General features: G+C 38.8%; 2 protein-coding genes across 5 annotated transcripts in view; both read left to right on the forward strand.

Annotated features, from left to right (window-relative positions):
- The window catches only part of LOC147307930 (integrin beta-1-like), a 31,408-nt gene extending 8,997 nt beyond the window's left edge, over positions 1-22,411 (forward strand). For 3 of the 4 annotated variants that reach the window (XM_086271066.1, XM_086271067.1, XM_086271065.1), the window contains 16 exons: positions 3,972-4,038; positions 5,678-5,763; positions 12,796-13,012; positions 14,005-14,175; positions 14,296-14,534; positions 14,679-14,834; positions 15,009-15,104; positions 15,747-15,836; positions 16,271-16,411; positions 16,638-16,840; positions 17,087-17,325; positions 17,410-17,632; positions 18,539-18,774; positions 19,018-19,184; positions 20,310-20,387; positions 21,266-22,411. In XM_086271066.1, the coding sequence (XP_086127192.1) occupies positions 3,972-4,038; positions 5,678-5,763; positions 12,796-13,012; positions 14,005-14,175; positions 14,296-14,534; positions 14,679-14,834; positions 15,009-15,104; positions 15,747-15,836; positions 16,271-16,411; positions 16,638-16,840; positions 17,087-17,325; positions 17,410-17,632; positions 18,539-18,774; positions 19,018-19,184; positions 20,310-20,387 (2,409 nt within the window). In that variant the 3' untranslated portion in view covers positions 21,266-22,411. The remainder of the gene's footprint in view (positions 1-3,971; positions 4,039-5,677; positions 5,764-12,795; positions 13,013-14,004; positions 14,176-14,295; positions 14,535-14,678; positions 14,835-15,008; positions 15,105-15,746; positions 15,837-16,270; positions 16,412-16,637; positions 16,841-17,086; positions 17,326-17,409; positions 17,633-18,538; positions 18,775-19,017; positions 19,185-20,309; positions 20,388-21,265) is intronic. The other variant, XM_086271068.1, reaches the window with a different exon arrangement.
- Positions 22,412-23,464: 1,053 nt separating this feature from the next.
- LOC147307931 (enhancer of polycomb homolog 1-like) overlaps positions 23,465-26,392 on the forward strand; it is a 36,407-nt gene continuing 33,479 nt past the window's right edge. The window contains exon 1 of the mRNA XM_086271182.1: positions 23,465-23,802. The gene's annotated coding sequence lies outside the window, so the exon portion shown is untranslated. The remainder of the gene's footprint in view (positions 23,803-26,392) is intronic.

A 26,392-nucleotide genomic window follows, 5' to 3' on the forward strand; every position in this document is an offset into this window, starting at 1 on the left:
CTTTCATTGGTTAAATGAGGTTGTGTGTGTGTGTGTGTGTGTGTGTGTGTGTGTGTGTGGTTTTGTTTTTTTAATCAGGGCGAGCCATGGGATAGATATAAATGAGAAACAAAGAGAGAGCAACTTCCTAATCACAATATAGACCCACCTCAAAACATATCCTTTCACTGAATGTTTTTCCTACATAAAGAAATTGGTTGATTTTGATCCAGCTTCATCCTCATTTCTGACTCTAATGTGGACCATAATTTACAAAATGAACATTGTTAAATTCAGTAAAGTTAAAACCAGCAATGACATCAGTTGTACACCCACCTCAAATGTCACAGTCTAAAGCCAAGCCATCTTGTTTTTCTATAAACAATCACTGAGCATCACTGTCTTAGAATATATTTTAGTTTCAGTAGTAAAACCAGTTGAATGTCAGTGATGTAGAGTAGCAGAAGCCAGCATTGGAACCCTGAAGGTTTAAGCTGTTTTGGGTTAAATTACCAGCGAAAACTTCAAAAAGTGCATTTGGGTAAACTTTAAGGACCATATCACCATGTGCGATGGAGTGGCTGATCAAAAGAAGTTATAGCATATGAAAGGTCCCTCATTTATCTTTTGATAGACTCATCTGCAGCTTTTTTCCATAATCATCATGTAGTTTAAAGCATGTTACACCTTAACTGGATCTTCTGTAGCAGATTAGATGTTTTTTGAGGTTACCACTAACATAAATCCTTTGAAGTCCCAAATATTGTCATAGTGATCGGTGTTCAACCTTGTATGTAGGACATGCTCCTATGCCAGTTGGCGTTCTATCATGTTTTACAGTTGTGAGAAGCTGCTTAGCCACACAGTCTGTTACAAATTAAGCCTTCACACTGTTTAGCTTGAAGCTATCAGTTCTTATCAGCTGCACATGTTAATGTTCTATCAATACTATTGAACAAGTAAGAGCCTTTCCCATTCAACAGTCAGACACTGGTTCAAATAAAACTGTTAAGTAAGTGTTTCTAAATAATTCAAACTAAGCAGTAAGTTGTCTGTCTGGATATTTAAACCCAGTAGCTTGTTAATAAATGCAAAGGCTATGTTAAATTAGGTAATGTATCCTACACTGTTGTCATTAGCTCAAAGGATCTTTAAGTCTCCTAGTGATCTAGGTGGAAAGAAACTTTTGTTCCTTTTTGTAGGTGAACCTGTCGCTCAGCAGTTGGGTGTTGGCTGTAGCTCTCTGCTGCTTGCTCTTTCTCTTAAATTTAATGTAGACAACTAAGACATAAATGTATATTTAAGGAAAGACCAAATGAGTCGCGAGTTCAGAATATTTCCTTCAGGAGAGATGTGTAAGCCATGTCATGCCCAAAGATTAGCAACACAAATACCAATGCCTTTGACAAAAGGAGGCATTGAGTGCCTTCAAATCTGTCATCTCTCTGTAATTTGTAGTCGACAGACAGAGTTGGCCTTCAGAAATGTCGGGGTGGAGCTCAAAGTCTTCACATCGTGCTGGATGTGTTTCATGTTGAAACATTTTGTCCGTCTTGCCACACAGTCTTGTTTGTGTCCGAGTTTTAGTTGGTTGTAACTCTGAAGAGAGATTGTTTACTGATCAACTGAAAGAGTGAGCTATAATCTGTTGTTCGTGACTGCAAAGATTAAAAAAAAAAAAAAAAAGTCACACTGCAGTGCACTTTTTCTGCTAATGTCATATTTTGTTTTTGGTTTGTTTGTTTGTTTTTTACAGAAATCAGAATCAGAAATGCTTGATTAATGCCGTAGGAAATACATGTTCTTATTTTTAACTGAGAAACTTGCTTTAAGTCGGTCAGTATTTCCGATATAATAGGAAGTGGTTATTTTGTGGTTTCCCGTGCTCTCTGACCCACTGCACAACAGCAAACATACATACATGCACCTTTCATATCAAAACTTGTCTTACATAAGTGTTAAATGACCTTTCTTTTTCTTGGGTCACATGAATGGACTTTGGTCCCTTGCCTATTATCCTAACACTATCCAAACAGACTATTTTGAGTCACAACGATTGGATTTCCTTTAAACAGACTATTTCCTTAGTGTTATCTTACTGTGAGTAAAACACTGAAAATTGGTTTGAGTTTGAGGATTTGGCAGACAGTCAAGAAGTGTGTCGCTGGAGATTTGATAACGGCACAGATTCAGGAGGCGGTATGAAACAGCCTCACCAAATATGGGAATGTACATGCATGTGGACACCCTTAACTCTTTTTTTTTTTTTTCTGGTATGGGTGGAGTTTTCTGATATACATTTTATTTATTTTAAACCAAAATGACAAAACTAATAAACAGACAAGAAGAAATAAAACTAAGTTGCGCTCAACAGTTTGATTTTACTCCAGGGGTTGAATTCTTAAAATCTGTCACTAAATTGTTAAGGAGACTAGTTAGAGTGCAGTAGGATTCTCTGCACATCATGTTTCTTTGTTCATCTTTATAAATGCACATTCACACCTTTTCTTGATCTCATGATGTTAACTACAAGCTTTTTTTTTTCTTTTTAAATACTTCTCAATGAATACTAATGTTTATTTAGTGTCTTATAGTTTCTATATCTTGTGTATATACAGTTGTTTAATTTAAATTGGGACGAGTTACATATTTCACACTAGCTAATATAGTTTGCTAATCTGATGCCTGGGTTCACAGTATGAGTATGAGGTACTAAACTTAAAGAAAATCTTGATCATCTCAGTTCTGCTTTTTTTTCCCCCCACTTTTGCTGTGTGGTTAGTACACAGTGTGGTAGAAAGGCATCTGTTTAATCAACCACAAGTTATTCCTTCCTAGTTTACATTCTCTGGTATGGGCAGCTTGAAATTTCGTCATGCCTGCTAGAGTCATTACATGTTTTCTGTTTAAGTCATTATGAGATACTTGGACAGTAAAGCCTAAGAGAACACTTCAGTCTTGTTCTATCTTCCTACTTTTGTCGAATTTCATTAGTAAGCCTGAGTTGGCCTAAAAGCATCCAAACACAGTCCGCCTGATACAGTCAGGAAGTTGATCCATGGAAGTGATGATGAGCTGGCAGCTGAGGCCAGCTGAGTGTGGGTGAATCAGCTTTCCTTATTTAGGATTTTCAAAATGGGAATGGCTCCTCCCTGCTGCTGCTTTCATCTCATGGTAAAGACAGAAGCTCAACAACATATGATGGGATAGACATTAAAAGACTGTCATGATCAAGACTTAAAGCCTGTTAATTCTTTGGCAAGTGTTTTAGACATTTGACCCCCAGATGTCCGTGAGTTTGCAAGTTTGTGTTGTAATATTTACTCCAAATTTTTCAAACTAATAAAGCTGAACTAAAAATGACATTTTATTAAACAATAAAGTGTCAACTTAAATTAGCTAATTTAGGTTTAACTAAGTGCAATGCTGTAGTGCCATAGAAGCTAATGTATAGAATAGAATAGAATTCAACTTTATTGTCATTGCACATGCACAGGTACAGGGCAATGAAATGCAGTTTGCATCCATCCACAAGTGCTTTTGTGATATAGATATATTACAATATATATTAGCAATAATATAGATATGTAAGTATATTACAGAAATGGGTCTATTATGGTATGTTATAATGTACACGGTATGAAGTATGTTGTGAATATTCTATAACTATAAGTATGTACAGCTGTGATGAAATTAAATCTGAAACCTGGTATGTTTTTAAAAAGAAACCCATCTTCCTGTATTTTAGGCCACACAAGTTTCAGATCTCACTGAGTTTGAATGTCTTTAAAGTTTTTTTTCTGTGCCACATTCAACCTCCACAACCACAACAGCACATGCCAGCACCTTCCTCTTTCTCTTTGCTCTCTTAGAATTTAGTATGTTTGTAAAGCCATTTCAGTATGTGCAGCTGTTGTAAAAATGTGTCCAATGTAGATGTTTTAATGTCATCTATCAGTGACCTGTTTTGTTTTCTCTGTTTTATTTTGCAGATGGACCTGAGCTTACTTTTAATAGCAGCATTATCAGCAGCCCTCAGTGGCAGCTTGGCACAGCAAGGTAGGAAGTTAAAGTTCCCGTTTTGCTCCTTTTCTTATCTTAACTATTAATTATAATCTAACCTACTGCACAAGGTATTTTCACCCCTTTGCAGTACAGCCACAAGAGCACTAATTTACTAATATTTATTTTTTCATCCTAAGAATGTGGAACTGTTTCTCTCAGGAACCTGTTTCAGGGAACTAAACGGGTCAAAGTCTGCTGATGTAGCAACAGCCTTTTTAAAAAAAAATGTTTTTACATGCAGCAAAACCGAGATACAAGGCCACATATAGGCTTTTGCAATCTTTTAAAAAACACAAGCACTCACGCAATATAACAAGCAGAGTGAAGCCTGTTATATTTTCCACGAGTATGTGAGGGGTTTGCTTAGGCCTGCGTGACATAAATTTCATAATTACAAAGTGTGAACATGAGGCACTGTTTGCAGACTCCTCTTCAGAGACGTTATCGTCACATGCATTGACAATATAAAAGATGGGCCTAGCCACAGAGATGTCACCCATCAGTTTCTGATGTCCAATGTTTTGGTGATTTGAACCTAAAGGTGACGAGTAGGAGGCGAATCTGACCTGGCATGCACACCACTTAGCTAAGACCCTGAATAGTCTTTGTTTCTGACATTTAGAATGACATAAAATACGCAAAATGGATTTAATGTTTTTGACTTAATAGATTTCTGTAGGATATGGTATTTTTTGGAAGCCACAAAAGTCACCCCTGCTGGGACGTATGCATTGGTTTAGCCTTCCTCACGGTGTGCTGTTGATGATTTATTCCAGTTGCTCAGTTAAGTAACTGAGTATCAAAATATACATATTTGGTAGAAGGCAAATTTCCTGGCTTGGTAGTGTGCACATAAGGAAGGTGTTAAGTGTGCATGTGGTCTTTTTTCATAACAGTCTTCTGTATTATGACTGACTTCCTGTCCTCCTCATGGAGCATCTCTGTATTAGGTGTGTAGAGTTTAACTACTGCAAAACCACTCCCACTGGCACAGAATCTCTTTCCACTTGATCACTGCCTCATTGATCTATATCTGATTTTTATTTTTGACTCTTCCTTTGTTTCTGCTATTCTTGATCTGACATCTGACTGGGTTTTAAAAAATAGTGGTCCTTTCTTAAACAATTAGCTTCAAGCACAGAAGTACTAGCCTATGAGTATGTACTTCTTTTTTCCATGAAAACTGCCCTGTAAGAAGTCTTACAGAGGTCAGTAAAGTACACAGACCACCCAAGAACCACCAAATAGTTCCTGAAGTAGAAATGATTTATTGTTACACTTTCTTTTTCTTTCTTTTCTTTTGCTCTTGACACACATTATGAATGATAGTGATAGAAAAGTTTTCACACTGGCTTGTTCTCATGCTTTTTCCCCTTTCAAATCTTCATTCATGGTTTTATGACTGTTAGTCCTTTTGGCCAACAGTTGGAGTTTTTTGTTTTATGGAGTTAGGTCATTACTTGGTGAGTTGTCTGGAGCTTTTCCCAGCATGACTCAGTTTTCTGGTCTGGGAGGGGGGAAGGGAGGAGGAGGGAGGGGGGGTGCTTTCCAGCCAAAAGCTGCTTTGAGTTAGTGAGCTAATGGAAAAGATTGTATCATCTTGGCTAAAAGGAACTTGTGTCATCTCTTTCAGATGGAAGCATATGCATCAAGGCAAACGCGCAGTCATGTGGGGAATGCATCCAGGTCTCTGAGATCTGTGGATGGTGCACAGATGAAGTGAGTTGGATCAGCAAAGCTGTGTCAAAGCTGTTTTATCACATGAGTGAAAAAATATCAGAGAGCTCTTTATCAGTGAGGAAAGTTTCAGTTTCCTTGAGCTGCACAAAAAATGATGAAAACTGTAATATCTGTCATTGTCACCATTATTAAATAGGAGTACAAGACTGGAGTCATTCTGCAATTCAAAACAAATGAAATAGTTCAAGTGACAAAATGCAATAAAATCCATTTAATTAAATTAACTTTCACCTTTGTTTATATGAATGCGTGCATGTAATCTGTACTCATCCTGTAAGCAGTATAAGTACTCAGGAGTTAAGCGATTAGAGACTTTTTGTTTTTCACCCAATGGCAAGTAAACCACAGTTGGTCCATTAATTGTAAACAGCAGTGCTGCTCCTGCTGCTGCTTCTTCACTGGAAACTTGGTCAGGATGAAGCTGCTTAATTAGATGTTTAGTAGGGCTGTGCGATATGACAAAAATCTCATATCCCGATATAAGACATTTATCGTCCTGACAACGATATAAATCACAAAAATGTAACATTTTCTGTAAATTCTGTGAATCTCTGGCAACTCGACTTGCGTTTAGTTTTTTCAGCTGGGCGTCCTTTACCTGGATTCGAGTGTTTTAACTGATGCATGAAACTATACATTTTTAGACATAAGTTGTAACAGCCACCATTTTCTCTCAAAGTTTGAGTCTGACGGCTCTTTTTTTGCTTCTCATTTGTAAACTCTGCATACTCTCTCATGTGATTCAGTTTGTTTTGAAAAGTCTCAACAGGATCTTGAGCTTTATTGTGAAAGGTTTACGTGGAAAACAAACAAGCGTACAGCGGAGCCACGCGATGGTTTTACCGTCATTGTTGCTAACGAAAACGCGTAAAAACAGGCACTTGTCCGCCCATAGTGTGGTTATATTAAATATAAGAGAAAGAGAGAGCTTTAAGAAATTAATATAGCCACTAAGGTGACCGCCAAAACGATGAAAAATACTGCTGTAAACAGTTTATTTTACGACATCACGAAACAAACGAGAGCGTAATAGGAAACGATAGACATGTTTATATCGTCATTTGATATATATCGTTATATCGAAGGGCCCTAACATACACTCTTATATTTGTACATATATTTATTCTTATAATTCTCAGATTTACCCATTCGTATATTTTTCTTGTTCTTATGTTATTGTATTTTGCACACCTCTGTTGCACACACATAAGAATTTCGCTCACATGTGCTGTACCAGTGTACCTGCACATGTTATGTGATGCGGGAAATCTCCAATTTTTTTTTAATTTTTAAAATTTTTTTTGAGATTAAATAATATACCATTGTAAAGACGACACAAGAGTTCCAGAGGCTCTTCTGGGAGCCAGAGTCGACCAGAAAACGTTTCCCCGAGCTTGAGTCCTCTATGAAGAGCAGCCTTTCCTTATCGGCAGCGGTCACAGCCGCTACAGAGCGCTGGCAGGCTTGTTTCCCTGGGCCTTAAAACTGCAAAGGCGGCACGGTGCTGTCACGCTGATGGTAAAAAACACAGGCCTTTACCACAGTGCCGCTGTGCCGCTTTATTTTTTAACAAAACACTATGCTTTATGTATAAAGAACTGCCTATTCTACTACTTATTGAAGAAAAAGAATCCACAAAAGATTATTTTTACTTTCTTTTATTTGTTCCAGATAAATTATAAATTATTTTTTTAAAAGCAATGAAATGCATCAGATGTCTCCCATGCTTTCTTTTCTGCTGTAATTTTTTTTTTTTGAACATAAATTGGTCTATTGAAAATAAAATGTAGTAAGAAACACTACATTTTTTCAATAGGCCAATTTATGTTTAAGAAAACCCCAACAATCAAATGATCCCATCTGAGCAAGCACTGGGCGACGGTGGGAAGGAAAAACTCCTTTGTCTTAAAAAGAAGAAACCTTCGACAGAACCAGGCTCAGATGGTGCGGCTTCTGTCAAGACCGGTTGGGGGTTAGGTAGTTAAAAAACTACTCTAACGGTACAGCACTACAGCTTTTTGGTGGAAATGGGTGGAAGGATGGGTGTTACACCTCGTTTCATTGGAGGTCTTACAGGTGGTCGGGGTGTAGATTCAGCTTTTTTACAAATAGGTGGCAGAGGGACAGGACTAGGTCGTGGAATTATAACTAGTTGGGTGGGAATAGGTTGTCTGTGAAGGTTCTCAGTCATGGGAATAGGTTGCTTTCCACTTCTGGATATAGGTGGAACACACATCCTACGAAAAGGTGGTAGGTTGTCGGTCGAGAAAGTTTCCTTTTTCGTTGGTTGTGTGACTTGAGGAGCGGGTGTCAACTTTGTCTTTTTCGGTCTAATGGGTGGCAGTGGAGTCCGCTGTAACTGTTGTTCGTCAGATGCATCTTCCCTGCCTACGTAAATGTATTTATGTTCCTCAAAAAGGGCAATGTCTTTTTCAACTTGACTCATTGCCTCTTCGAGAAACATTTTGTAATTGTATTTTTTGTGCTGTGAAGGGGAGATAGTAAAAGGGAGGGATTGATATTCAAAGTTTAGCTCATTAAACCTCCTCTTTAGGCCCTGGAGAATGTTTTGTTTCTCCTGTTCGGCCAGTGGTTTAACTGTTTCCTGTTGTTTTGTTAACCAGGCATCATTGTCCTGCTTAGCCTTTTCTTTCTCTGCGTTTCTTCTACGCAGGTAGCCTGGAACGACTCCGTAATCGTTTTTCTGTAAATAAAAGGGGACAAGTCCAGATTTCTCAAGGAGCTGCTTGTCCCCTTTGCGTGTATCCACACAAGCAGGTTGAGCCATGACTTTCTTCATGCCTGTGTGTTCTGGTTTTTTCCTGAATGTGTGTTCAGGTTTTTCGCCTTCTGGCCTCTGTGGGCACATTTCGCGATGAGATGGGGCCTTAACTGTTCTTGGCACCATGGTCCTGTGTTCATTTTTATATTTATTTTCTAATACAATTGCTTCCCTGTATTTAGAAATATACATTTTAGGTTTGGGTGGAGGAAGAGTACTCTACTTTGGGAGAAGGTTATAAGCGCTTTCATCTGAAAACACAATTCAATCGCTAGCTTAAAATCACCTGCAAGGGAATTCTACAACTGTGTGTCGAGGCACCCCTATTTATAGATTTTTATGGCCTGGCATGTGACATCATGGTGGCCTGGCATGTGACATCATGGTGGCCTGGCATGTGACATCATGGTAGCCTGTCTTTGTTCTGTCATTTAAGCCCCACCCCCCTGGTTACTGTTGCTATTGTAACTATTATATTATGAATGCTGGTAGCTAGCATTCCACACACACACATACACTTTTTGCCAAGGTTCCAGCTGCAGTCACCAAGACATGTAAATGTATTTAGTAACCCTCTGGGGTCCAGAGTATAATTGGCCGTTTTTGACTACTTTTGATTTTACCTCTATATTTCACCTTTAAAAAAATCTTCTTTTTTTTTTTGGCACAACCTCAAATATCTGAAATTTGAGTTAATTTTTCATTTATACTATATTTGCACAATAGATCTAAATTCAGACAAAAAAAATTCAAAATCCGAGTAGAAAATACTTGTCATTTTTACTGTAAAAGCCACAAACATGTTTAAGGAATTGTTTTCATAACTTGAAATGCGAATAGAAGTTGTACATTTGTAAAAATTATGCACAAGTTTTGCAAACAACTTTATGTTCAGTATAATATATGCAGGTTTTCTTCCTGAATACTATCGTTGTTTATATTTACTGCGGGAAGAAACGGTTTTTATAAGGAAAAACACTAGAAAGCACTCAGTCCCCCTCCCAACTCCCCCAGCCTTTCCTATTGGTGAAAAAATATACCATGTGGACCAATCAAAAAATGATAGGGCAACATAGCATTTAGTTGTTTACGAAGGCGGGCAGGTGTATACATATAGTTTGAGTCTGACGGCTCTTTGTTTGCTTCTCATCTGTAAACTCTGCATACTCTCTCATGTGATTCAGTTTGTTTTGAAAAGTCTCAACAGGATCTTGAGCTTTATTGTGAAAGGTTTACGTGGAAAACAAACAAGCGTACAGCGGAACCACGCGATGGTTTTACCGTCATTGTTGCTAACGAAAACACGTAAAAACAGGCACTTGCCCGCCCATAGTGTGGTTATATTAAATATAAGAGAAAGAGAGAACTTTAAGAAATTAATATAGCCACTAAGGTGACCGTCAAAACGATGAAAAATACTGCTGTAAACAGTTTATTTTACGACATCACGAAACAAACGATAGCGTAATAGGAAACGATAGACATTTTTATATCGTCATTTGATATATATCGTTATATCGAACAGCCCTAATGTTTAGTGTACCTAAGGCGGATTTTCTTGCTGTGGTTGAAATACAAACAGACCACAGTATGAGGGAAAAGACCAAAAACATGCAGTTGGAATTAAACATTCATGCACAGTAACAAACAAATGTAAATGAAGTTCTTTTTATGCTGTGTCAGTGACGTTAACACAAGCAAGTAGAATTTTTGTTTACATTTATACTTCGATTGTAACTAAAAATGGATTTATAATCCAGCGTATATTTAAGTTGGTACACTAGACACAGAGTGGGGCATCAGGAGCTGTTCTCTCTGCCCCTCAGTGGCACAGAGGCCAATCTTTAACCTGCTAGTTCCCTAGTATAAAGTCTCAGTGGTATTAGAGTGGGCGGGCATTTCCTGTCTTCTGCATGCTCTGTCCAAGCAGCTCCCTCGCCTTATCAGAGGATACAGAGCATTTCCATTATTTCAAATACCTCTGAAGCAGACCATTTCCTGCTTTGCGCTACTTGTGGATAACCGTGGAAAACATACTGACCTGATTCTCTTAAAACCACATTACATTTATGTATGAACATGGCTGTAGATTCCACTTCTACTGTCACCTGACTTCAGTGTATGGTTATAACCATGTTTAGGTGAGAGACTCTTAAAATAAGTGAATTTATCTGAAATGAAACAGGGGGGGAAACACTGACTGATACCCGTGAGGCAAGATTCACATGTATGTGTTTAAGGGCTCATGTTCACTTTAAGCAAGGTTGTGGGAACACAGATCAACAAATTCCTACACCTGGTTAGCCTTGGATGTATACATATGTATATGAAACATTTTACATTTCTGTACATGTTCGTTGCAAAAAGAGAGAAACTAAAGGCAAAAAGAGCTAGATTGAACTGGGTTACAGTTTAACCACCCAGGAAACACAGACAGGCTTTAACCTGCACCACATTTCAAACAACAGAAGAAGCACAACCCTTAAACTGTCCAGTTTTGTTCTGCACAGAATAAAAACACTGAAACAGGGAAAAAAATTTAATTGATTAGATGGAAAGGCTGAATTTTATTGGAGAGGAGGGCCAACTATAGGAAAACGGGTTTATAGTTAAGGTGAGCCTTTTAGTAAACTGTTGAAACCATGTCAGGGTTAAATGCTTTTTGTTCTCGTCATGTGCCAAGACAACTGCATTCCTGTTAAATCACGTCTGCTGCTCTCTATCAGCCTGCTGATATCCACCCCTGAGCTTATGAAACCAGGCCTCGACTTCAGTTTGTAGTTGAGTGAAGTAGTTTGGAGCACCTAAAGAGATCTCTCTTTAGAAGAAACGCTCTCTCGCAAAGTAGCTCTGCTTTAGAACTCATCAGATTATGTGCAGCTAGATGCAGGCAAAAAGAAAGGGGTGTTTTTATGTCATGAGGTTTTGGAAATAACTGAGTCAAAGCACTGTTTTCGTTTTGACTGGGTTCATTGTCTCGGCTTCTCCTCGACTGCTCCTTGTGGTGTCTCATGTGCATCCAATCTATATTCTCTGTTAGGCCTGTCAATCATCTGTTTCTCCTTTTCTCTCCTTTCCACGAGTAACAGTGAAGCCTTATCTTATGTTTCGTTGCATACTTTGTCATTTCAACATTCATGAGATTTGTATCTGCAGCACTCGTGCTCCAAAGATTAGTCTGTTTATTAGTTAAAATAACCAAACAATTTTCTTTCACTAAATGAGTCTTTAACCTTTTATACTTGTAAAGTGACACATTTAAATCAGTGTCATTAAAAACACTGACATTGAGGCTCCAGAATATAAGGTGCTCCATGGTGGATTGAAGCCTGGTAGAAAAATGAAAGCCACTAAGCTTAATTTTGGAAAATTAGATTTTAAACTTGAAAATACATTGTTCGTCTTCAAAGATCAAATTACTTAATTTTGGTAGGCTAATAAGATGCATAAATTAAGGAAGTAGCTTTGTCGAGAAAAAAAAATTAAACAAATTCAGTGAAAGGGGAAAAAAAGGGAAATCCTTAATTTGAAGGGTCTGAAATGGTAAAAGCTGTGAGCAAGGGTGTGACATGTAGCCTCAAAACTATATAAATAAAACGCTAATGTGGACGTGGAGTGTTTTTAGACGAAAGCACAGTTTTCAAATTTACCTGGATCAGTGTAGATGTAGAGCCATAGGAATCCCCCAGCAGCCTACACCTATTGCAGCATAACTAAGGGAGCATTTAGATTCACCTGATCCAGCCCTAACTATATGCTTTAGCAAATAGGAAAGTTTTAAGCCTAATCTTAAAAGTAGAGATAGTGTCTGTCTCCCGAATCCAAACTGGAAGCTGGTTCCACAGAAGAGGGGCCTGGAAACTGAAGGCTCTGCCTCTCGTTCTACTTTTAAATACTCTAGGAACAACAAGTAAGCCTGCAGTCCGAGAGCGAAATTCTCTAATGGGGTGATATGGTACTATAAGGTCATTAATATAAGATGGGATCTGACTATTCACGACCTTCTTTGTGAGGACCAGGATTTTTGAATTCAAAATCCTGGTCTTCTGCCACATACAAGGATGTATTGTTATTCATTCTTTCACTGATTAGGTTATTGCGGCAGCGTGGTTTTCCTTTCACAATACAACCCAAAAGGAAAACACAAACAATTTGAAGAAAATTATCCCGGTCTGTGGTGGGAAAGTCATTTGGAGTAATTCTCTAATGGTCTTTTCTTCTTTTTGCAGAAGTTCCTCTCAGAGGGCGAGTCCAAATCAGCTCGCTGTGATGATGTGACCTACCTGAAGAAGAAAGACTGCAAAAATATTGAGGACCCCCGCGGCAGCACTGAAATTACCCAGAACAAAGATGTCACCGTTCGCAACAAGGATGGGAACGTAAAACTCAAGCCTGAGGAGATCACACAGATACAGCCTCAGAAACTCAAAGTGACGCTCAGATCTGGTAAGCAGGCGTATGCTGATGCTATGTTCCTGACTATGTTTACATTTATTAGCTAGCTGTTCAGCATCGATTTCAGTGTTTTCACCGACGCCATCTTGGTATTTTGAAACCAGATGTGATGAGTGATGGCGGGTCTGACTGTGAAACCAAGGACACAGCAAACTCATGGGCTAACATTTGTGATTAGCAAGTCAATAGCCAGTGAACGTTCCCTGGATGATAGTAGTGGCCATAAGCTACTGCATGATTAATGTGGCAAAATGTTATGCCAGATGCCCTTCTTAATGCATCGTCAGGGGATTTGTGTGCTTCTGGGATCAAACTTGAGATCTTTTGCTTCTTAGGCAAATGCATAAATCACTGTATTATGAAGGCTCAGGTCTAGAAACTAGCGACTGAGCCCAAAGTTTGCTGAGGTCACAAAGCTAGAAGTCACCTTGAAGTCTTTTTTTAACCAGAGGAATATAGATGTGAATATACATAACTTTCCCTAGGGATCAATAAAGTATTCTGATTCAGCTGTGTAAATACCCTAACGTAATTAGAGATTGTGTTATGTTAAAAAGGCTTTCAATATAGCCTGAACTTTTGATGCTTTGGCAGTTTGCTGAAACTGTTGTCAGGTCAAAACAAAAGCAAATTTTTATTTGGAGTAAATATGTTGATGGTTCATAGTTGGTGTAATGTCAAAGCAGTTTAGATTTAGAAGCCGTTATATTTGTGTCAGTCTCACCTTTAGCCACTTTAAAGCCAGTGGACTGGAAAAGATAAGAAATTTATAAGAATTATTTTAATAATTTTATCAGTTTGAAGAAGCTGGCATGATGCAAACTTAAATTTCCAAAGATGGTAAAATGAATTTGAGACCACCCCCCTTAAATTATCTTTAGTTTCCAACCCTTTTGTATTTAAGTGTAACTCTGGTTTTCCAGTAAAAACAGGAAACTTGTCGTTAGTCTAATAACTAACAATGCTCTGCTTTTGCCTTTAAGGTGAGCCACAGACTTTTGACCTGAAATTCAAGCGTGCTGAGGATTACCCCATCGACTTATATTACCTCATGGACCTCTCGTTCTCCATGAAAGATGATTTGGAAAATGTGAAGAACCTTGGCACTGACCTCATGAGGGAAATGCGGGAGATCACGTCAGACTTCAGGATAGGTACGGTTAAAAACATGAAACCCAATAAATGTCCTTCAAAACAGCAGAAAACCCTCAGCCTTCCAAATGAGTTTATAATCCCAAGTTAAGAAATGCTCTCCTTTTTTGTTTCGCCTTAAGGTTTTGGCTCCTTTGTGGAGAAAACGGTCATGCCTTACATCAGCACCACACCTGCCAGGCTAATCAACCCCTGTTCCAACAACGAGAACTGTACGAGCCCCTTCAGCTACAAGAACGTCCTGAAGCTCACCAGCAACGGAGACAGGTTTAACCAGCTGGTCAGTCAGCAGCAGATCTCAGGAAACCTGGACTCTCCAGAGGGGGGGTTTGATGCCATCATGCAGGTGGCAGTCTGTGAGGTGAGCGTTTAATTAATTAAGCTTGTTTTTTTTTTTTTGTGTGTGTTTTTTTTTGTTTGTTTGTTTTTTCTATTCTTCTGTGCCTGCAAAATGCATAGAATACAAATAAGTATAAATAAGGATATCTTCTTGTTTTGATCCCAGGAGCAAATTGGCTGGAGGAACGTGACTCGTCTGCTGGTGTTTTCCACTGATGCTGGTTTCCACTTCGCTGGAGACGGCAAGCTGGGCGGCATTGTCCTCCCCAACGATGGGAAGTGTCACCTGGAAAACAACGTGTACAGTATGAGCCACTACTACGTATGTACCATCATGTCTTTAACACTAACAGTAAATCCAGGGAGAGCTGACTGAGAATGAGAGCTGTTATATGTTCACCTTTTTTAATAATGGTCTCAGTTTTATCGTCTGTTCATTAATTGTATCTTCACATGACCCATATTCTTTGTTAAGTTTGTTTTGTATGTTTAACAGGATTATCCCTCTATTGCTCACCTGGTCCAGAAGTTGAGTGATCACAACATTCAGACCATCTTTGCTGTAACTGAGGAATTTCAGCCTGTTTACCAGGTAACCTTTGTACATTGTGTTTGAAGACTATTCTTTTTCTTTTTTATACAAGCAGAACCCACACTGGGAAGGTCAAAAAACCCTGTATTGTTATGTATATATGTCTATCAATATTTATTGTTTTATTATATAATGTTTTTTGGCTCAGAATGGGTGTTGGGTGGTTGATTGGTCCATTGGTCCATCGCCTCTGTCAGTGCACCCTAGGGCGGCTGTGGCTACAATGTAGCTTACCGTCACCAGTGTCTGAATGTGTGTGTGTGAACGGGTGGATGACTGAACGTGTAAAGCGCTTTGGGGTCCTTAGGGACTAGAAAAATGCTACACAAACACAGGCCATTTACCATTAGACATGAAATCTATTATCTTATTTTTTAAAAAAAATTACATTATATTTCAGAAAATTATACCTCAGTTAACAAAACAAGGTCAAAAAACCAATCACAACGCTGGTGATTTTCCTTTCTGCTTTCAAAGAATTTCTCATTGCAGGAAAATGTAATAACTTTCCAGCACTGTATTTCACAATTTAGTTAGGAATATCATCCAACCGATAGATCAGCTCCAATTTTTTTTTATGTAATTCACAGGATATGATTCATGTATGTTAATTCTTTCTTTTGACTCTCGTTTCTCTTACAGGAGTTGAAAAATCTTATTCCCAAATCAGCTGTCGGCACGCTTTCCTCCAACTCCAGTAATGTCATCAAACTCATCATTGATGCCTACAATGTAAGTTGAACTGCACAATCATCACGTGATCTTAGACTCTCCCCTGATGATCGGGGATTGATTTAGCATTGAGTTATTTCTCATGTATACATAGCCAGGCATTTGTCATCTTCATCTGAGCACGTGAAGATTACAGGTAACGAAATGTAACATAAACGTAAGAGGTCACATCCAGAGAAATTCAACGCAAATAATCAGCCAAATTTGAGGAACTGATAACTGGTGCTTTCCTCTTCACCTGTGTGCATGAATACTTTCTCTCTTCCATCATAAACAAACCCAAGTGACAGCTATGCCTTAGCTGTGCCACTCCCAAAAATACATCTTAATTATAAGGAATTAATTATTACTTAAGTTAGTTATAAGCTGCTACTCATCTGTAGAGAGACAAAGTTTAATAAATGTTTGATTCTTATCTTTTTCTTTTTTTGCAGTCTTTGTCATCTGAGGTGATTCTGGAGAACAGCAAGCTGCCCGAGGGCGTTTCTATCTCGTACAAAGCCTTCTGTAAAAACGGTGTGCGAGGAACAGAGGACAACGGCAGGAAGTGCACTAACATCTCCATTGGCGACGAGGTAATAGGATCCAGGCTTGGTTTCCATGTGCTGACGAGTGTAAAACAAGCAAACCAAAAATTATATCTGAGAAAAAGAAAGGGTTTAGATACTCTGGGGAAAATGTATTGAGTCAAATACATTTATTTGATGATCTGAAACATTTAAATGTGACAATCATACAAAAAGAAAAACAGTTACCTTGATGGCATCCTCCTCATACGGTGTGATTCTCTCTGGTTTCCAGGTGTCTTTTAAGATCTCTATTGAATCTCAGAAGTGTCCTTCAGGTGGCAAGCCTGAGGTCATTACAGTGAAACCGCTGGGCTTCAATGAGGAGGTGGCGATAGAGCTCAATTTCATCTGTGACTGTGAATGTGCCAAAAAGGGAGAGCCCAACAGTCCGAAGTGCCACGGGGGAAACGGGATTTTTGAATGTGGAGCCTGCAAGTAAGTATTGATGTGCATTGATGCAGAGAGATGTAGAGCTGCTGAGCCATGTATGATGGAGCATAAGGATGTGTGGGTCTGTAATTTCAAAATATTCCTCAACATATTTAAGTAATTTGATTAAAAGCTGGATTTATGATTTCAGTGGCATACTTTAATCATCCACCTAAATAGTCAAGAGACTTATTGCTGCTTGTAATGTGACACTAAAACTTGAATAATTAAACTTTTGTTGTTCTGTGGCAGATGTAACGAAGGACGTATTGGGCGTGAATGTGAGTGCAGCAAAGACGAAGTCCGGTCAGACGACCTGGATGCTAACTGCAGAAAACCCAACAGTACAGATATCTGTAGCAACAATGGCGAGTGCCTCTGTGGCACCTGCGAATGTAAGAAGCGGGAGAATCCTGCAGAAGTCTACAGTGGCAAGTACTGTGAGTGCGACAACTTCAACTGCGACCGCTCTGGCAACTTGCTCTGCGGAGGTAAGGGTTACAGAAGTAAACTCATTTGAAAGTATGATTGATTTAACTCCACACTGAATGTGTTTGATGCCTGTGCTCCATTAGGACATGGACGCTGCGAATGCAGGAAGTGCATCTGTGACACCAACTACACAGGCAATGCCTGTGAATGTTCCCTGGATGAATCCACCTGCCTTGCCAAGAATGGGCAGCTCTGTAATGGCCGCGGCAAATGCGAGTGTGGAATCTGCAAATGCGAAGACCCCAAATTCCAGGGTCCGACATGTGAGGTCTGTCCGACCTGCCCCGGTGTCTGCACTGAGCACAAGTGAGTGTGAAGCTTTCATCTTTGGTTGGAGAAACAACATATAGAAATCTAAAAATGTAAAGTCTGTTTTAACATGTAAGCTTAGAAGTTGTATGCCAAACTGAGTCATGTGATTTATGATTAAATTCTAGTTAAAAGCCAAAAGATTTATCTTTGATTTTTAACTAGAATTTCATAACAAATCATCTCAGAGACTATAATAATTCATAGTCATTAAAACTTATTTGATACACATTACAAAACAATTCAAGGAACACTTAAAAAAAAACACATCAGGCAGTTTGCAGGATGCCAACAAGGTTCTGCCTGGGTCCTTGTCACTGGGAGCCTTTGGGTGTGGAGTTTCATGTTTTCCCAGTAATTTCATGAAATCTTCCAGGTGCCTGCGTTTCCTCCCAGAGACGTGCTTGTGATTCTAAATTAGATGATGTGCTTGCAGTGCATAGAATAAGCCTATGACAAATGACAAAACAAACTCTGTGGAAGAAATGCTGTTAGTTTTAGTTCATGTCTTTAGTTTTAGACTTTGTCAATAGAGAGGCCTTTATGTTTAAGCGGGGGATGTCTGTATGACTGAGGCTCTCACAAAATAAATGCCTTTAATTCCTGTTCTGAACTGACACTAAACATTTTCAACAGTAAAAACTAAAATGAACAAACTCACTGTGGAAATTAACCCAAAGTACAATAAATCAAAAACAAAATGTAAAACTAAGAGTTAAAATTAAGAGTTCTCACTGTATTAAAATGATCACATCATCCTTTATCTAAACAGTTAGATTTTCACTCGTTTTTTTCATGTGTGGCAGTTCAGACCTGACGACTGTTTTCCAGCATGGCGGTTATAATGTCTGGCGTCTCGAATATAAAACACTGTGGTGAGTAAACCACGCTGTGCTTCCACAGAGATTGTGTGCAGTGCAGAGCGTTTGGGGATGGCGAGAAGAAGGAGATGTGCCAAAAGGAGTGCAGCTACTTCAACCTAATAAAGGTGAAGGACCGAAAAGATCTACCTCAGCCCACAGACCAGAGCTTCCCCCTGACCCACTGCAAAGAGAAGGATGCAAACGACTGCTGGTTCTACTACACCTACGCCATCACCAAGAATTCCACCAAGGAAGTCTTTGTGGTAGAGAAACTGGGTACGGTCACACTGAGCTGATTTTGTCTGATCATCCTTTTACTTGCTTTCTGTTTATTGTTACAAAAGCAGATGCAATAGACAGTTTAATAGATGAGATGGCAAATCTTCCCTACTTTTAAGAAATCAAGAAAATAGCCATTAATATCAATGATTACTTATTTTCTGTTTATGATAATTACATTTTTGTTCTTTATATGAGCAACCGTTTTCATTGGGTGTCTTTGCTTTCCTTTTCCGTTAGACTGCCCGTCAGGACCTGACATCATCCCCATCGTGGCAGGTGTGGTAGCGGGCATTGTGCTCATCGGCCTCGCACTGCTGCTCATCTGGAAGCTGCTCATGATCATCCACGACCGCCGAGAGTTCGCCAAGTTTGAGAAGGAGAAGATGAATGCCAAATGGGACACGGTGAGTAGTAGAACCGCGTCATCCACAGCACTAAATGACAGAGCCGTTCACTCGGGTTTATGCTTTAAAAAAAATTTACCATGCTGAAAGAGCTAGTTATTTAAGCCATTGTGTCACAGTCCACAGGTTAAATTTGGTATAGAAGGAGGCTGCTTGTTTTAGATGGTGAGAGTGTTATAAGATACGGGTCATTTTAGACTGAGACTTATGCAGAGCTACTCCAGTAGAGCTAGAAGATTCAGTAAAATGAGTCCACTTTAAACTGTAAGTGTTAAACAAAAAGATGAGTGTAACTTTACAGATTTTTCCAGGATTGTGCATGTGACAAAGCTCTCTAGGCAAAAATGTGAGGTAATCATGAGGATATGCCTCTCACTGTGTGGCCTGTACTCAGTCCTCAATGAACCCCAGCTCTATGCAGTTGTGTTAGTTCTCTATTCACTGAGGGCAGGGAGTGGCCTTTTCTCTGCTGCTGGTGCTGCCACTCGCCGTCCACATGCCACAACTGCATGACCATAAAAGGCAACGGAGCAGAGCGAGGAAGCCTGCAGAATGACCACTGATGGAAAGTTCAGCAGCAGCTGCTGCTCAGTGTGAGGCAGTTACAGCAGCAGTGTTTACGATTTGAAGGGAAAAAGCAGAACACAAATCACAGCCAGAGGACTTTAAATACTATTATTTACCACATTACAGACACACAGTAGATGGCTTTGAATTTCTTCTGATAAACATGTCATGAAGTGGACTATGTTACAGTCAGTTGGGTTGTTTTTTTTTTGGTTTTTTTTAAATGGTATTCAAGTCTGTTCTTCCTAGTTTCAGCAAACCTTTTTAAAGAAAATTAGTTTTTTAAGATTTTATTTTATTATCAAATGTTTTGGCAACACAAGTGGAACCTATAAGGAAGAAGAATAAATATAAAAACAGTTTTAAAGAAAGTAGGAAACAAACTACTAAACAGAAACTGTGCAGCACTAATGACTGGTAGTAATAATTACAACGCTAATTAGTTACTATAATGTATTGCCTTCTTAGACTGTTTTCTATCCTTTCCAGTGCTTTTCCTGATTCTCTCCATTTCTTTCTTCAGTTTTTTCCATTCATCTTCCTTCTTTTTCTTGTTAGCAAGGGAACCCCATATACAAGAGTCCTATTAACCAGTTCCACAATCCCAGCTATGGGAATAAAGCCGCTGCCCTTTAGGTCAAAGTTTGTATTGCTCCTTCTTGCATGAGTGCAGCAATGAAATAAGTTTAGTGTCCGCATGTTGTGAATTTATATGCATGTCTAACCATAAATTTATATCCTGGAAACATTGGAAAGCAGATTTATTTTCACATTTGGTGATTAACGTGTATCTCTGTAGGAAAACTTTCTCCTATAAACATAAAAAAGCAGCTGCATCATCTACAAACAGGCAAAGCTTAAAACAGCACATGTGAAAACAAAAACCGGAACCTCTGCCCTGCTACAACACCCTGGACAGATCGCCGCTTTGTTGCAGAGCTAACATGAGAGGCAGAACCATTCATGCTCACTTTTTACATATACTGTCAATTAACCTAACTTCATGCATGCCTTTGTGTTGTGGGATGAAGCTGGAGTACCCCACACAGAGAACCCCAGAGCAGATTTTAACCCAGGATCTTCTTGCTGTGATGTGATGGTACTAACCACAGCCCTATGCTGCCCGACCCAAAGAAAAACCTCCAGGGAAAATGGAGTTTGGATTGTCAGCTGCTTTTAGGACAGATGAAAAAATAAACATAAAGCTGTCAGGAACTAGCTCAGAGTTCAAACAAGAGGGAAAGCACAGTTTAATTAAAAAAGGAGCACATTTTCTTCAATTAAATTAAACCTACTAAATAGTTTAAAAAGGATACTGTCAGTATTTTGAGTGTGTGGACCCGCTTGCTAGGGAAAAGAGAGGTTCAAGTATCAATTTGTAAGCAGCTGGCACACAAACATGAAAAGGTTATGCATGTTTTCCCTGTTCTTTTGAGTGCTGTGTCTCAGTGATGCATTTACTGTGTTTGCAACGGTTTACTCACTTTTCTTTCTCTTTTCTTTGCATTTCTCAGGGTGAGAATCCGATCTACAAAAGTGCCGTAACAACTGTCATCAATCCAAAGTACGAGGGCAAATGATGGAGCTTAGCCTACTTCGTGACAACACTGTATGGAAAAGAAAGCGGGAGGGGCGGGTTTTATAATGCTCACTGTTTTTGTTTGTCTGTTTGTTGTTGTAGCCACCAAATAATAGCATTGCATTTTGCGGCTCCGTTCTATTAACTTTTGATCTTCTATGCATCATCTGTAATTTGTACAGTATGTATAAACGTGTGGTTTTTACGTTTTGGTTTTGTTGAGAGAATTTTTTTTTGTTAAATAGAAGCCATCAGTGTTTCGATGAGCGGTTGAAATGAATGTTGATAATGGGCAGTAAAGGAAGGGTTTCTTTCCAAATTAGCGTGCATGCATACAGTGCAGAGTAGGAGGCAATCAGTGTTTCAGAAACAGGCATACAAAAGTTTTACTGTGTCTTTAATCATTTTCAATGAGTGGGCGTCTCTTTGGATCGAGCCCTTCAGATGTAGTGCCGGGTTTGGCAGCAGCGGGGTGTGTACAGGAAGTGTTTTTTTTCTTTTCTTTTTGTTTTCCTGTGTTCTGTGTAAAGCCATACATGTATTCACAGAACAGAGCTGGGGGTGATGGTATGTTTGTTTTCAAAGTGACATAATCCATCTGAACAATCATTTTTATTAAATGTGTCTTTGTGGAGAAAAGATTTTCTTGGGTTGCCTTACCTGATGAAGGGCAGCGGTGTACAGTAGTCTTACTGTTCAGCTCCAGGTTTTACTTGCTTAATTTAAAGCCAACTCAGGTCCTTTTATTCTTCTCAGCAATGCCAAATACACACAATTCTGCCTTATTTGCTGACTAAATTTGCTTATATTGTTTTTATTTGTACAATGTGAATGGGGGGCAAGTGTCCTGTTTTACATCTGAGTTACTACACCTAACTCTTTCAGAGGTGCCTCGATCAAACGTGCTTAATTAAAAAGAAATGGGGATGATGAAAAAAAGAGGATTGATAAGAGAACTTTTGGAAGGCTACGCCTGTCATCAACGTTTAAGTGCCTTTGTTGATTTCTCCATCACATTCACAATTGCGATTCTGTTTTCTGGAATTATTTATTGAATAAACCCCTAAAAAAAGAAAATGGACCCATATTGTTAAGTGTCATTGTGTATTTGCTGAAGATTTGATGCAGTGGAAACTTACATCATGACGTTAAAAATGACAAGATGACGCTCCAATGAGAAGTGTGGATGGTTTTGTTTACAGGCATAACAACAAGACTGTAGGTATAGTAGCGGGTAGTGTTCTTATTTTATTTGTTTACATTATGAAATTATCAAGCATTTAAATGTTTTATCCTGTTTAATTCAAAAATGATCGAAGTACTATATAGTAATATAAGTTAAAGTAATACAATTAAAATGCATGCAGTATGCATGATTAAACTGCCCTACTTTTACAGTAATGTAAGAGAAAAATGGGGGGGACAGAAAATAAGAGAGCTAAACATGTTTGACCATTTTTTTTTCTGCAGCAGTAGAGTTGCTGTTGCTTCATTTCATGATTTTTTTTATTTTTTATTTTTTGAATACCAGGTGTCTGGTATCAAAGAAGAAAAGGGAGAAAAATCCCTCGTTTTGTTTTCTCTGTATTCAAAGATATTCTGAATGTATGAAAACAATTCTTAAAAAGAAACTCAAGAGACCTGTTGAAGTCATTGTTTATGTATTATGTATTACAGACATTCCTTTACAAAAAAAAAAAAAAAAAATCGCAAGAATCGCATAGCTCAAAATATATGAATGCATTAGCAAAATAGTTCAATAATTTAAAAAAAAAAAGTAGGGAAAAATGGATTCGAATAAAAGTTCAGTGAGTAAAACTAAATAAATAAATCACTGATCAAATCAATTTAAAATGTAATAATCTAAAAACCTCAGTCATACAGAATAGAAATATTTTTTTGCTATTCTACGTTTAGCAGATCTTTCTTTTTTGTATATAGCTTTATTTGCTTTCATTTTATACTTTTATTTGTTTATTTTAGCATGTAAATCGGCTACAAGCTAACGCTCGTCGTGACGTCGCCAGCCAATCACGTTGCACTCCATCCCCGTGGAGCGTGACGCCTTGAGTCGGGTGCTCTCCACAGGTGATTGGTGGCCTCGGCGGGCCAATCAGATCGCGTCGTTTACAGCAAAGTTGTTAACCCCCAACAGTAGCACTTTGGTTTCCACCTCTCTAGTTTCAGCCAGCTTTACATCGACATGGACTTTTCAGCAGCCAAAATAAGCCGTTTTTTGGTAGATCTACACCGGACAATGGCTCTGCCTGCCCGGACACCGGCGGACCGACCGGCTTTTATTATGAAGCCAACTAGAAGAAGTAGCTGTGGCTAACGCCAGTGGTAGTTGGGTGCCTCTGTGGCTAGCTGCGTCGTGTTGCCTGTCGTTTTTTTTTTTTTTTTAACTTCTGACTTGCAGAAATATTGCCCATCTATTTATAAATCCCCGACGTGTGACCGATGGTCGACTTGGTGAGTATTTTTCTGCAATGTTTTTAACTTGAATCGATGGTCGCCTGGAAAAAAGGCCCATCGTGATTAGTGTTTTCTGGCATCAGATGATTTCATACACGCAATCAAATTCCTGGCTGGTCAGCTGGATGCGATTCAGCATTAAAACCACAAGTTTCTAATCACTTTGCCACCTCCCGAAGCTAGGAGACCGTGATATGGATCGATATGTTCGGATGAAACGTTTATTGTTTTTATAAAACAAAAAAAATCTAATACTCTAGTTGTTACAGTTAGGTGGAAAAATAAGATGTCGGAAATCTGATCGGGGTTATTTGAGGGGGGGTAAGAGAACATGAGCAAAAGGTGGCTTCCTCTTTGAGAGGCTGCAGGTAATTTTTTAAATATGATTTCTTCTCTGGAATTTCCATCATCATCGTTGGAAATGTAGCACTGGGGGATCATAGGCTTTAGGGTGTGTGGCTGAACAGTGCCAGGCAGCTCCTGTGGTCTGCTAGGGAACTGCTTGGCCCTGGCCTGTATGGGTCTGGATCATAGCCTTATGCCCCACTCCACTGTATTATCTAACCTACAGTAGCTCCTTTCATAAAACACCCAGCCAGACGAAGACCTCTGACCGTCCTGGCCTGCTTGGCTGGATGAAGCTCAAATGGGAACTGCCTCATGGTGACTAGTTGTGCTGTCATTATTAGTTAATAATTAGTAATAAAGGCCTGCTTGGGATAAAAACTATGCTGGGGTTGCCTCATCTTCTGCATTAGACTGGATGTAAATCAGACGAGGACAATGTTTCTCGTGTTTTCCTGTGATTATGTGAACTTTTTGTGGGACAAACCCCACCCACATGGCACTTTTGTGTTGTGTGCTGACCCAAAGTATGTGAGGTATGAAAGTAATGTATTTAGTTTGAGGTAGTCTCTTTTGTATTTTTTTTTTTAGATGTTTTTAGAAGTATAAATCTCAAGGTCACAAGCTTAACTTACTAAAAGTATGTCACTCAAGCTCTTGTCTTTTTTGCATAACCACAGGGCAGTTGAGGCCTTGTCCTCAGAACGCCTTTACTCAAAGTTTCTGGAAATTAAAACAGATTTCAAGGCTTTATTCTCCAATACAGCTTAATTTGGGCTTGGCTAATTTGGAAAGCATCCAGCAGCTGTTATAATAACTGCATTACACAGACTTTATTCGTTTCAAAACCTAGAAACATGCACATGTCCCACTAGCCATATTTTAGTCATAACCTCATGACAGTGGCAGGCAGCATAAAAGGTGAAATATCTAAGAGAAGGAAACTATCGAGCATTGTAATATTACTGACACTGCATTTACAATTATACCAAATAAACTGCTTATAAGAAACTTTAAGAAATCATTAAATAAGGTATAAAAGTACTGACAAATGCAAGTACCTTTTACAGTTTTTTATCTTAAATGTAGCCTGCCAATTTCTTTTCAAGTAAAATGTTATAGATATAGGTTTTCATGTGTCACAGCAGGAGTCGATGACCACAGTAATGCTGTGCCTCTTAATATAAATGAATTGGGCTCATGTGTGTGTTTGCGCACAGCAGGGAGCTCGGTTACAGTCAAAACAGTAGATGACACACTTCATCACGGTACAAAGCTTTACTTTGAATCCCAGATAGTTAACATTTGATAAATAAAACTGAATTTCCTTGTAGGTAGGCACCAAAATATGCTTTGTAAATCCGATCTATTTCCCATTACTCTTGTTTTAGACATAAATGTCAGAGTTGTTCTCTCTAAAATAGCTTCTTAAACCTTCGCTAGTAAAGATGGGATTCACCAGACATCCCACAATATCATATTATCACAATACTATATTCATGTTATATTAATTAACATAGTGCAATACTCTGCACTGCACAAACATATATTATTATTTATCACCTTTTTTCCAAGTGCAAACTATGTCCTCAAAGTTATTGTTCTATCCAAAGATAAAGTTATCTCACTTCAATTATTCATGTTTTGTATTTGCTCCAAATGAAATTGTCAAGCATACCAACACTGTAACCAAAACCTACCATAAATGTTACATATGGAATGGGGTCACCGCAATCGGTTTCTGATAATACAGCAATTTCCAGGTATAAATCATCGAAAATCACGTAGTGTTGCTGTCCATCTAGACAAAAAAAAAATCACATTTAACTATTAACTTTGTGCTAAGCAACCTTCCTCTTCTATAAGAGTCAAGTTCCCTCGAATTGTGACTCAGACCGATGACAACATGATGAATTTGTCTACATTTATAGATAGCATAGGAATGATTTGCAAACCTTTGACAATGTCTCTGAGAGTGGTTGCAGCCAGTCCAAGTCAGACTGCAACTGTTTGCAGAAAGATTTCCTCCTCTTAGGCGAGATGGAGAGACCTGCAAGTCCAACATGTAGATTCATCACTGGTTAGGGATCCTTCTTGATCTAAACAAACACTTATTGTCTGTCTGCTGACACTTAACAGCGAATTAAAGGTAAGTACCTTACCTAGTTACCTTCATAAAATGTCAGCCTGCTGCGGACAGTGGATGATGCCGCATGTAGTAGACATGTTTCACTGGATAAAC

The sequence above is a fragment of the Aulonocara sp. 'chitande type north' Nkhata Bay genome, linkage group LG18, assembly GCF_057382095.1.
Source record: "Aulonocara sp. 'chitande type north' Nkhata Bay isolate Kocher_YH1m ecotype deep benthic linkage group LG18, A_spYH_male_GT1.1, whole genome shotgun sequence".
In the NCBI taxonomy this organism is placed as follows: domain Eukaryota; kingdom Metazoa; phylum Chordata; class Actinopteri; order Cichliformes; family Cichlidae; genus Aulonocara; species Aulonocara sp. 'chitande type north' Nkhata Bay.